Here is a 13,182-nt window from a genome sequence, read left to right as displayed (position 1 = left end):
CACGAAAGCTGCGCATGGGACGCTCTTGGAATTTCCAGCATGAAAATGACCCTAACACAAGGCCAAGTTGAGCCCTCCAGTGGTTACAGCAGAAAAAGGTGAAGGTTCTGGAGTGGCCATCACAGTCTCCTGACCTTAATATCATCGAGCCACTCTGGGGAGATCTCAAACGTGCGGTTCATGCAAGACAACCAAAGACTTTGCATGACCTGGAGGCATTTTAACAAGATGAATGGGCAGCTATACCACCTGCAAGAATTTGGGGCCTCATAGACAACTATTACAAAAGACTGCACGCTGTCATTGATGCTAAAGTGGGCAATACACAGTATTAAGAACTAAGGGTATGCAGACTTTTGAACAGGGGTCATTTCATTTTTATCATTGTTGCCATGGTTTGTTTTATGATTGTGCCATTCTGTTATAACCTACAGTTGAATATGAATCCCATAAGAAATAAAAGAAATGTGTTTTGCCTGCTCACTCATGTTTTCTTTAAAAATGGTACATATATTACCAATTCTCCAAGGGTATGCAAACTTTTGAGCACAAATGTATATATACAGCATATCAGTGGTCTCAACGCTATCTTTGGAGAGCGGTGTTTTGGAAAGAGTGGGCGTGTCTAATTTAACGGCTCAGTCTCTTGGAAGTTCCAGAACTAGTAAAATCGCCTATATAGCACCTTTAAGATCAGGTAAATTTACTTCTCTTTTTGGGGATGTCGACAGCCAATGCCTTTGCTCTTTTTGCTGTGGACCAGAGAGGAAAAAAATATGTTTACCTTTCAAGTCTTTGATTTTCACATTTTTCAGGTGATGGTGATAACATGCAGGAACTTAAAACATTGTGCTCATAACAGAGAAACGCTTTTACCTTTCTTTGCTTTCTCTTGTCTTGTTCTTATTGGAGCCTCTTTTTCTGTTGGAAAAATGTCTGTGAGTTGGTGAAATTGAAAACAAAAATGAATGCCTTAGTGCAATTTTTTCCACAAACAACTCCCATAGCTATATTCAATATAGGTCTGCTTTATTATTATTTTGAGCTGAGTGAATAATAATAACATTGAAGATGCAGAGAGCGGAAGGCAACGGCACCTTTTCTCTGTTTAAGCAGGGGCTCCCTTCTCTTGATCTCAGCACCTGGAAAGGACAAAAATATATTTAGCAGGTCTATAATTAATCTGCAGACCAGAACTTTCAATCTTTTTCATATGCATGAAAAAAAAAAAAAAAAAAGCACAACAAATTAAGATTGAGATTCTTTTCTTATCCTATTGGAAAGTTTTTCTTGTTCTAAGCATAAATCTAACAAAATGTAATGACATTTATTTTAATGTTTTTAAAGAAATAAATATATCTGCAAATGGGATAAATAAACATAATGCATGACATATTCTCTTAAAACAAGTCTAATCATCTTGCACAGTTTTGCTTCTCAAGTAAACAAGAAATAAATACTGATTAAGGAAAATTATTTGTTGTGCAGTGAGTAAGCCATTAAAACCCAGCAGGATTTGCTGAAAATAGATTTTTGGTTTTTACTGAACATGAGTGAAATACTGTCATATTCAGAACTTCAGAACGTTACTATCTGGTACAGATACAGCATACATGTATTGCCTAAAGACGAACATTGGCATCTTTTAATTGTTCCATAATGCTTTGCTTTTTAATATTTTATTGCTTAGCTGATTAACCCCTTTGGGCATTTTGCTTGGATGATAGAACATAACGATCTTTAAAAACATACTTAAGAAATGCTTTATAAATACATTAGTTTAACAGTTATACTCGTAACTTGTAATTGCTTCTAAACTTTTGCATTGGCTTGTGGAACTGCAAAATTTCTGCTAAAGCAAGCGCTTTGCAGTAGAGACAGCTGCCTTGAACTAAATCAGCTTTTATCAAACAAAACAATACATCACATACTTCTGCGCTCAAGGGTGAATTTTAGCTGCATGAATCAGGCCAAACAGATTAGTTTAGAGTTTAATTTATGATGTATACATGTTTAATTGTATATTTTTTAAGACAACATTTGCTACATTAATTTTTACCCATGAAAGATATCAATGCAATGCCTTTTAGAAATGCAATAACTTACAAGCAGTATACCTCCTCCCTTACAAATTGAGAGAAAAACTGTCTGTCTGATCTTATGTATATGCACCAGGGGGCAATATTGTGTTAGTCAAAGGTATTATAGTTGTGAGAATAAATTTTTTAAAACAGCCATTTTTACTGCTATAAGAACCACAGTAATGTCCTCTTAAACAGATTACAATATTTAAGGTCATAGATGAGAACAAAGGTACAGCGTGTCCTATCTGCATTCATTTATAGGTGCAATTTAGAAATAATACATCACTGTACAATTTCTCTCACCTCTGTTGATGGTTTCTCTCACTGTTTTATAATGATACTGATTTTTTATAATGATGATGATGCAAAACTCAATGGATCATGATCCTGGATAAGCAAATACTCAAAAAAGAAGTATTTTCAAAAGATCTATTGTTAACATTTTCTACTTTTCACTAATTTTATTATAAAAAATGATCATTTCTGGAATAAAAGTCTTGTACCTCTTTTCTTCACTTTACCAGGTTCAGCTAGAAGAATAAAAGAGGGGAAAAGTTAAATTATTGATATTCACTGACATGAATGAATGAATGTCTTTAATTAGTTAATCCACAAAGTGGCAACTCTCAGTTGAAAAAAGTTGTCTGCTTAATAAAAGAAATGTCTTCCACATACAGAGAATACTTGACTACACTTCAACCAACAATATAATGCAAACATGGCTTTACTTAGTAGCTCATTAGTGCCAAAAGTATGGCTTATGGTTATGAAGATGTTTATGGACAAAAATCCATCTGGCAGCACAGCCTGATTTTAATATACCATCCTGTAGTACACCCTATTTTATCGTAAAATAAATAGTGTTTAGTAGAAAACAACATAAAGTTTACAACAATGAGTTGGGTCAGAATTAATGCCCTAGCCATTCAACTACCTATTCAAATATGCAGATGCTGAGATAATATATAGAGATGCTATACAGATGCTATAGTTTACCACCAACACATGTTCAGTTGCTTATGTAAATACAGTTAAATGCAAAAACTGTTTTAGCTGCACACCATTCACAAAGCATTGGTTATGTCTATAAATGTAGACATGCAGTTCTGTTTTTAATATATGCAAAAAATGAAATACCTCCGGGTCAGATGTGTTTGCAAGAAAAGCTCATGATAATTGTTAGAGAATAATCTACTGAGAGATTGGCATTCTTGTAACAGATCATTGACACAATGTGATTTGCTATTGAATGGTTCAGTTATGCAGAAAACTATGGAAATATGCTCAGGCTTTTTTATTAACCAGCATGCATGATATCGACCTTGCAAGTCAATACAAAGAAAAATACCTTTGTCTTCCTTAGGTTTAGTGTCTTGGGCTTTTTGAGGCTCTTTGGGTATTTGCGAATGCATACAAGGACAGGTAGAGGGCTCTTTTTGTTTGTCTGAATACAAACAAATGCAAAATAGTGAGTGTCATTACAGACAAGGGTGATTCCATTTTTTGTCTACAATTTCAGAAGTCTTTGTTGTTTTTATGTGTCCTTTTGCAAGCAGGTACAATTTAACAAAAACTAATATGAAAAGCATACTTGTCGTGATGACAAAATTTTTTAATTGAAACAAACTCAACCAATCAGTTAGCTACAAAACAATTATTTAAGATATAAATGCACATTTAAAATTATTTTTAAACTAAAATAGGCTCTATTAAAAAACAAAACAAAAAAAACACCATATTATGAAAGGTGCATAAAATTAACCTTGTTTAAATCAACAGAGGATGATAAACATCACACTGGCTGATGAACATAAGAGATAAATGTTCAGTCTAATGCAGCTTAATGCAGCTATTGATGTCATTATCTTTAAAAGGTATGATGTGCTTCTGACATCACAGACCAATGCCAGTCTTTACATGCATAAATCAAAATGTTTTTACTGAAATACATTTTTGAAAGTGGTTGCAGTAAATCACCGTATACAAATATGACACCTTCATGATATGTTTGCATTGCTGAAATTTGTCAGAATGAATGTGACACTTTTTGATTAAATGCCACTCCACCAGTAAAGAGATTAGATTATTACAACAAAAAGGAAGGCTAAAAATAAAAACAGGTTGACAACCCTGCCAACAAATGGAGATTAACAATAATGACATATCTGAAGAGGATACAGACTGAGGAGTGGAGAAATGCTTAAGGTGATGCGACAATTCCAAGAAGTTTTTTCTTTTTTTTTTTTTTAGAATATTTATATTGAAATTCAAATTGTGCTGCTTACATGCTTTCAGGGAATTACAGGAAGGTGTTGTTTGAAATGCCTTTAACCTAAAATGCTAATGCCATTTTTGATTATCAGTCAACCCTGCAGCTCAGAGCAAGATCTGTGTTATTAAAACAGCATTTATTCCTTCTTCCTTTGTTTTCCCAGTGACCTTTGGTGGAATAGTTTATTAGCTAATAAAAAGCATTTATGCTCTCCTGATTAACATCAGTAAGGGCGGGGAGGGAGAGAATAAAAGATGGAAAATGATATAATGGCTTTGACTTTTCCTTGCTTTGCTGTTGAAACGTGATATAGCCTATTCTAACCAGACGAGTTTGAAAAAAAATTAATAAATAAATAATAACACTTTTGTACACTTTGTAGAAATATGCTTTTCATTCCTTGTCATAGCCAGTCCCTGGCTCAGAATGTTGATTTTATTTATTTATTTATTTGTTTATTTAACTGGTGAAAGAATCATAAATGATGATGAAAGCCAAACTATTAAATGCCATGGATCAAGATATACTGAGTAATCCGTTGTTTTGTAGAAGCGGGTAAAAATTACAATTTTCACCTATGATTTTGGAGCAAACTACAGGCAAAAAAAATTACCTTAGAAAGGTGGATTACATATTTTGTAGTATCGTTACAGATTCTGGTTCATAACATAATTTTTTTAAATTTTTTTTTTTTTAAGGTGCTATATGGTCAAATTCCAGAGATATGGGGCTCTCAGTGTGGCTTCATGTGTAAGATGTTACATTTTTACCCATTTTCAATGGTCTAAAACCAAATGTGAGTCACATGGTATGAAGTTAGTTTTTCTTGTCCAACAAAACGTCCTGGTTACTTGCATAACCTCCATTCCCTGATGGAATGCACAGTACATTCCTAGTTTCAACATTATTTGTGGTTTAAACCTTTGTTCCCTATCTGTCACTCACTCAACGTTGTGTCAATGTAGTGACACTAGGGGTCACTCTTGGGAGCCCGAGACACCTCTGGTCTTTGATAAAAGGCCAATGAAAATTTGCATACCACTCCCCCAGACATACGGGTATTCAGGTTTTGTGTTGAGGAGCCGAGACAAGGTCCCGGCCATTTCAGCGGGTAGTTCAGCGTTGTGGCAGGAGGGACACAACGTCTCGTTCCCTCCATCAGGGAACGGAGGTTACTCAAGTAACCAGGACATTCCCTATCTGTCACTCACTCGACGTTGTGTTGATGTAGTGACACTAGGGGTCCCTATACGAAATGCTGCAACTGGCTGAACTGTGTTACGTGAACTGGTAGTGTGTGATGGGCAGACCACTGTGTGCCTCGTAGCCAGCGCACCAGGCTGACACGTAACCTCCCCCAACACTGTTATGAGTGTCGAACGGGGACAAGTCGACTACCGAAAAGATAGAGACGGGCTAGCCCAGTCGTGGCCTCTTATCCCCCTTTTTTTTCCTCTTCCCAAAAAAAGGGAATTAACCAACTGGGGCCACCAGGTCTAGTCGGGGGGGGGGTGTCCTTCCCAAGGGGAAGACACCGCAGAGACCACACCCCGTCCAGAGAGAGGGGGGGTATTTAAGTGGAAATACGTCACATGGTCTTGCCGAGCTATGTCGGAACTATGCCATGTGGAGAAGTCCCATGGTAGGTCCTACCCTACGGGGGAGGAGTTACTACAAGCATGGTGACTGGGGCAGAGGGGCCTCTGCCCAAGGAAGACGCAGTTTGCCAACAGGGAAACGAATTATCAGAAGATATACTTCGCATGGGGTTACCTACGGGGAACCACCACATGCGGAGCACCTACCCCAGTACAGGGCTTAGTTAGCACGTGTAATGAGCCAGCAGCGAGTTTCTCTGCAAATTTGTCTGCCACAGATTTCGGAGGAAATCAACCAGGGAACACAGTTTGTGAACACTACTGGGAATTAATGGCACACATCTTCAGCTCAGGGGAGGTGAAATGCGCTATGCGCAAGCGATACACCCGGCCGGCTGTCCCGGACTTACCTGCTTGTGCGTGCCACTACACGGGATGAAACTGGTTCCACCCGGAGATTGTAGAACCTCGCAAATTTGTTGGGTGTTGCCCAGCCCACAGCTCTGCAAATGTCTGTTAGAGAGGTGCCACTGGTCAAGGCCCAGGAGGCCACTACACCCCTGGTAGAATGGGCTCGTAGCCCTACCGGGGGTGGCACGTCCTAGTGCCAATGAGTCAGTGTGCGATCCTCTGCTTGGAGACAGTGCTTCCTTTTCGCTGTCCACCAAAGCAGACAAAGAGCAGTTCAGAGACTCTAAAGCTCTGCGTTCGATCCAAATAGATGCGTAAAGCGCGCACCGGACACAGCAACGTCAGGGCTGGGTCTGCCTCCTCCTGGGGCAGCGCTTGCAGGTTCACCACCTGGTCCCTAAAAAGGGTTGTGGGAACCTTGGGCACATAGCCTGGTTGGGGTCTCAGGATCACGTGAGAGTAGCCTGGACCTAACTCCAGGCACGTTTCGCTGACAGAGAATGCTTGCAGGTCTCCTACCCTCTTGATGAAAGTGTGTGCAGTCAGGAGGGCAGTCTTCAAAGAGAGTGCATTAAGCTCAGCTGACTGCAAGGGCTCAAAGGGGGCTCTCTGTAGACCCTGAAGAACTTCAGAGAGGTCCCATGAGGGAACGAGGCACGGTCTGAAGGGATTCAACCTCCTCATGCCTCTCAGGAACCTGATGACCAGGTCATGCTTCACTAAGGACTTACCGTCCACTGTGTCGTGGTGTGCCGCTATAGCGGCTACATACACCTTCAAGGTGGAGGGGGACCGCTGCCGTTCCAACCTCTCCTGCAGGAAGGAAAGCACCGATCCGACTGCACATCTCTGGGGGTCTTCGCGTCGGGAAGAACACCACTTAGCGAACAGACGCCATTTCAAGGCATACAGGTGCCTCATAGAGGGGGCCCTAGCTTGAGTGATCATGTCTATCACCACAGGTGGTAGACCGCTTAATCTTCCGTATCCCATCCAGGGGCCAGACATGGAGATTCCAGAGGTCTGGTCGTGGGTGCCAGATGGTGCCCCATCTCTGAGAAAGAAGGTCCTTCCTCAGGGGAATTTGCCAGGGTGGGAGGCTGTCGTGAGGAGCGTGAGGTCCGAGAACCACATCTGGGTGGGCCAGCAGGGTGCTACCAGGACGACCTGCTCCTCATCCTCCCTGACCTTGCACAGGGTCTGTGCAAGTAGGCTCACTGGGGGAAACACATATTTGCAAAGTCCAGGGGGCCAGCTGTGCGCCAGCGCATCTATACCGAGAGGTGCCTCCGTCAGGGTGTACCAGAGCGGGCAGTGAGAGGATTCTTGGGAGGTGAACAGGTCTACCTGTGCCTGCCTGAATCGACTCTAAATCAGCTGGACCACCTGAGGGTGGAGTCTCCACTCTCCCCTGAGGGTAACTGCCATGACAGCACATCCACTGCAGTGTTGAGGTCGCCCGGGATGTGAGTGGCTCGCAGCGATTTGAGCTGCTGCTGACTCCAGAGGAGGAGACGGCAGGCAAGTTGTGACATATAACAGCAGCGCAGACCACCTTGATGGTTTACATATGCTACCGTTGCCTTGTTGTCTGTCCGAACTAACACGTGCTTGCCCTGGATCAATGGCCGGAACCTCCGCAGGGTGAGCAGAATTGCCAGCAACTCGAGGCAGTTGATGTGCCAATGCAGCCGTGGGCCCATCCATAAGCCAGCGGCTGCGTGCCTGTTGCATACAGCGCCCCAGCCTGTTTTGGAGGTGTCTGTCGTAACCACGACGTGTCTGGAGACCTGCTCTAGGGGAACGCCTGCCCGTAGAAACGTGAGGTCAGTCCGAGGACTGAAGAGGCGGTGACAGATCGGCGTGAGGGCCACGCGATGTGTCCCATGACATGCCCATCTCGGGACTCGAGTCTGAAGCCAGTGCTGAAGCGGTCTCATATGCATCAACCCGAGTGGAATGGCCACCGCTGAGGATGCCATATGCCCCAGGAGCCTCTGAAAGTGTTTCAGTGGAACCGCTGTTTTCTGTCTGAATGCCTTCAAACAGGTCAGCACCGACTGTGCGCACTCGTTCGTGAGGCGCGCAGTCAATGAGTCTGAGTCCAACTTCAAACCGAGAAAAGAGATGCTCTGAACCGGGAGGAGCTTGCTCTTTTCCCAGTTGACCCGAAGCCCTAGTAGGCTGAGGTGTGAGAGCACCAGGTCCCTGTGTGCACACAACACATCTCGAGAGTGAGCTAGGATTAGCCAATTAGCCAGTTGAGGATGCGAATGCCCACTTCCCTTAGTGGGGCAAGGGCTGCCTCTGCGACCTTCATGAAGACGCGAGAGGACAAGGACAGACCGAAAGGGAGGACCTTGTACTGATACGCCCGACCCTCGAATGCAAACCATAGGAAGGGTCTGTGTCGAGGTAGAATCGAGACGTGGAAGAATGCATCCTTCAGGTCTACCGCCCCGAACCAATCTTGATGCCGGATGCTCGCTAGAGTGCGTCTTTTTGTCAGCATCTTGAATGGGAGTCTGTGTAAAGCCCGGTTCAGTACTTGCAGGTCCAAGATTGGCCGCAACCCATTGCCTTTTTTCGGTACAACGAAGTAGTGTCTGTAAAACCCCTTCTTCATCTCGGCCGGACATGACCCATGGAGACTGTCACTTCGGGGATGGATTTGTGCCATAGTTGGGCGCTCAGGGGCGGGGAGACTACCGCTGGAGCGCCAAACCTGCCTAAATGGAATGGTGGACGGTGGTCGTGATGACGGCCATGCACACCAGGTATGTGACCCAGGGAACAAGGAAATAGCTCTTGATGAACTCTTGGGTACTGCAGCCACTTGGGCATGCAGTGCACTTAAATGCAAAGGTAACAAAGATTCTCCTCCCAGCCCTCCACCAGGGGATGGAGTGGTCTGCTTACCAGCTCCAGAGCAGTGGGTTTCATCGTCCCTGGGTCGCCCGTCTCAGGCCGGGGCTGGGCCGCAGGGGTGGGCTGCGGCAGAGCTGGTGCAGTCACCGCAGGAGGACGCCCTTGGTGATGAGCAGACGGGGTGCGGGATCTTGAGTTAAGCAGGGGCAGGATGTGCCAGATAACCTCTGTCTGCTGCTTCACCACTGAGAACTGCTGGGCAAAGTCCTTGATGGTGTTGCCGGACTGGCCAACCTGGGAAATGGGGGCAGCAAGGAACCATGCCTTGTCGGCCTCTCCCATCTCGACCAGGTTGAGCCAAAGGTGGTGCTCCTGGACCACCAAGGTGGACACTGCCCACCCGAGAGACCGCGCCGTGAATCCCGGGGTGGAACTACCCTCGTGCAGTTCCTTTAGCACCTTAGCTTGGTGGACATGCAGGAGAGCCATGGCGTGCAGGGTCGGAGGTGGCTTGTCCAGCGGCACCATAGGCTTTGGCCATCAGGGACAACGTAAACCTACAGGCCTTGAATGGGAGCTTCGGGCACCTGTGCCAGGTAGCGGCGCTCTGCGGGCATAGGTGCACCGCGAGCGCCTTATCCACCGGAGGGATTGCTGAATAGCCCTTGGCTGCCCCACCATCGAGGGTAGTGAGGGCGGGGAAGCTGAAAGATCAGGACCGGGCAGTCCGGGAAAGCATGTTATCATCTCCACGTCAGCCTGTGACCGCACCCAAAGGGAGGAGCCCAGCTGAGGCTTCCGCGTCTGACTGGACAAGCCCGCTCTCCGATGATGCGCTCGAGAGCTCATCACCTTCGCGGGCTCCGAATAAGAGGTCGAACTCGCCGTGAGACGAGCTGGCGGACTCATCCGGAAACCCGATCGGGGCAGATGAGCACGCTGGGGAATGGGAGGTCCGTGGGGGGATACCCGGCGGAGGTGGTCCCATTGGGGTCCCCAAATCGCCCCCAGTGCTAGCCGCGCTGGCCTAATACCCGTGGGTAGAAGGACCGAGGCGGGGAGCCTCTGGGGTTGCTTGCTTTCTTACGAAGACAAGCCGCGACTGCATTGTTACCATGGACATGTTCTCACAATAATTACATGACCCATCCACGAATGCTGTCTCCGTGTGAGCAGCGCCCAGACACGAAAGACAGTGATCGTGGCTGTCAGAGGGCGAGAGATAACGAGCGCAACCAGGAATAACACACAAACGGAAAGGCATCTTTAAAAAGCGCCTTTTCTGCCGAAGCGCCCAGGGGCATTCTCTGCAGTGCACCAGTGCAGAGGGGGGAGAAGCCACTGAAATGCATGTCAAATCCAGCAGAGGTGAATGAACAGCCATGAGAATTCAGCTCAGTGAGCATCAACCGTTCGGCTCTGAAGAGAAAATCTGAATGAGTGGTTGCATACCAGCTCCTTTTATACCCGTATGTCTGGGGGAGTGGTATGCAAATATCACTCGCCAATTTTCATTGGCCTTTTATCAAAGACCAGAGGTGTCTCGGGCTCCCAAGAGTGACCCCTAGTGTCACTACGTCGACACAATGTCGAGTGAGTGACAGATAGGGAACAAAGGTTTAAACCACAAATAATGTTGAAACTAGGAATGTACTTTGCATGTATTGCCTAAAGAGGAACATTGGCATCTTTTAAATTACTTTGCCTGGTTTGCTATTAAAACGAGATGTATATTCCATGTGAATTTGCCTATGTAGGTACAAAAAAGGCAGGTTTGACAAGAATTTACTTTGCAAATTCCATTTTTGTGCACCTTGTAGTAATACGCTTCTCTTTTGCTAAAGTAAATAAAATAAATAAATAATGAATGTATACTAGGCCTGCACGATATAGAGAAAACATGCGATATGCGATACGATAATCCTATGATGATGTTGGAGCGTGCAGAACATACCCCCACAGCCCTAATAAACTTAAATTTATTGGAATAAAACAGGACAATCTATCCCAGAGATCACAGACATAGTTGTCTTTTGTTACAAACTGTATATAGACTGCGTATAATATGTTCAGTTTTACTGATTAGCTAGCAGATATTAAAATTCATCTTCAATGATTTGGATTTTTCTTTTCTTTTTTTTTTCTAAAAAGTATATGAATATAAACAGATGCACAGGTAGCTCTATTAACCTGCCAGGCATTATTGCCTGCCACACCTCCACCAGTGCCTTCAGCCCAGCTGCAGGGTCATCAGCCGAAAGCCACCTATCTTCAATGTTTTGCCCCATTAATCCCGGAACATCTCCTGGTGGTGGGGCAGCGGTCAGGGACGTCTCCCTACCACCCCCCGCAGCTGGACACCAGATCCCCTCCAATGCCTCTCATCCTTGTCTTCCCATCCAGACATCCTTTCTTCATAAATTACTTGCAACTAGGGTTCTATATGTCATAATACCTCGACATGAAAACTCCCTTTCTCAGCTTCCTCTGCCAATTCCTTCAAATACATTTTTTGAAGCTGCTCAGCGGCCAGATCAGCATATTTTAGCTTCTTCCACTCATAGGCTGTCTCCAGACCCTCTTCCCATGGAACAGTAAGCTCAATCATTACTATTTTCCTAGCTGAAGTTGACCACAACACTGCATCAGGCCTCAAGGAGGTAATAGCAACCTCATAGGAAATTTTAGCTGCTGGCCAAGGTCGACAATCATTGACCAATCACTTCCAGGTGCCAACCTTGATCTGGCTTCCCTCCATGCTGTGCCTTGTGTGGCACCTCCCTTTTTAGCAAAATTAACACCCTGCCTCTGGGGAGCGTGGTTGCCTTTGTTTGTCTTTACTCTAAAAGTAAGTAGTAAATTTCACCATATTTTGGAATATCTGAGATAATATATAATATTATGGAATATCTGAGAAGAATCTGTGTTGTAAAATATTTTATTTTATTTTTACACTGTAATTCATGTTTGAATTAATTTAAAAATGAGTTCGTTCAATGTGGGACTTTTATTCTGAAACATTATATCCAGAAGCACTTACCGTAGGTGTTATTTTTTTCCCCACCATATTCTGGCAACTCCTGCTATTGATATAATTAGACATCAAATGATTGGACAAAGTTGTCTATATGTCACCAGCTAGACGACGCCTTCTGATTGGATGGTTATCTTATCCCCCTTCAAGATAAGGCATTAGGGTGATTCTAACTTCTTACACTTTACTATTCAGACTGTAGAAAAACTATTTTTGTGTTTGCTTTTTATCAATAGTAAATGGCTGAATAAATGTACTGGTAAGGAAATAATTAGTTATTAGTGACAACACTTTGTTCTGAACAATAATGAGTAATATGTATGAAAATTGTTTTATGACAAGCCGAATTTGTCTGGCTCCCACATCTATGGTTTCACTGTATGCCAAGTATAAGTATATAAAATATCAAGTTAACTATCTCTTCCCATGAGAGAATATGTATTTTTTGTAATTAACTATTTCATACTTTTCTGAGAATGCTGTGGAAAAGAAATACATTATTACATAGTTCCCTTACGACACAGTACACTTGACTTTGCGTTACTAAGATGACTCTATGGGGAGTGTCCTTTCATACAACCTAGTTGAAACCTTTCTACAATAACGGCAATTCTAAAATTGTCTGTTCCCCTCTTCCCCACTGCTGTTTTTCAGGAAAGGAATATTGTTGTTCAAAATGTGGTTCAATATGTTGTTTCTGTGTCTCATAATTCAATCACATGCAATAAAGAATGCAAAAAAAAAGTGCAGCGCTGGTTGCACAAGTTGCTCACACTTTTTCAATAAAGAGCTTTCCCACTTCAAAGCCCACACATTATGCACAATCGCTTCCCAGTGGTGAGCGACACATTATATCATAAAAATTACAAACCAAATTGCCCTCTGTCCTGTTACGCAGATGCGTGGTGAGCCCTT

General features: G+C 43.8%; 1 protein-coding gene across 18 annotated transcripts in view; it reads right to left on the bottom strand.

Moving 5' to 3' along the window:
• The window catches only part of LOC127410182 (triadin-like), an 81,121-nt gene that overhangs the window by 23,015 nt on the left and 44,924 nt on the right, over positions 1-13,182 (bottom strand). For 13 of the 18 annotated variants that reach the window (XM_051645290.1, XM_051645299.1, XM_051645291.1 and 10 more), the window contains 5 exons: positions 3,433-3,528; positions 2,588-2,614; positions 1,098-1,142; positions 877-936; positions 708-752 (listed from right to left, as the gene is read on the bottom strand). In XM_051645290.1, the coding sequence (XP_051501250.1) occupies positions 708-752; positions 877-936; positions 1,098-1,142; positions 2,588-2,614; positions 3,433-3,528 (273 nt within the window). The remainder of the gene's footprint in view (positions 1-707; positions 753-876; positions 937-1,097; positions 1,143-2,587; positions 2,615-3,432; positions 3,529-13,182) is intronic. The other 5 variants (XM_051645294.1, XM_051645296.1, XM_051645298.1 and 2 more) reach the window with 5 other exon arrangements.

This window comes from Myxocyprinus asiaticus, chromosome 19 (assembly GCF_019703515.2).
Source record: "Myxocyprinus asiaticus isolate MX2 ecotype Aquarium Trade chromosome 19, UBuf_Myxa_2, whole genome shotgun sequence".
Classification (NCBI taxonomy): Eukaryota; Metazoa; Chordata; class Actinopteri; order Cypriniformes; family Catostomidae; genus Myxocyprinus; species Myxocyprinus asiaticus.
The sequence above is the reverse complement of the archived record's forward strand: the minus strand, read 5'-3'. Positions and strand labels throughout refer to the sequence as shown.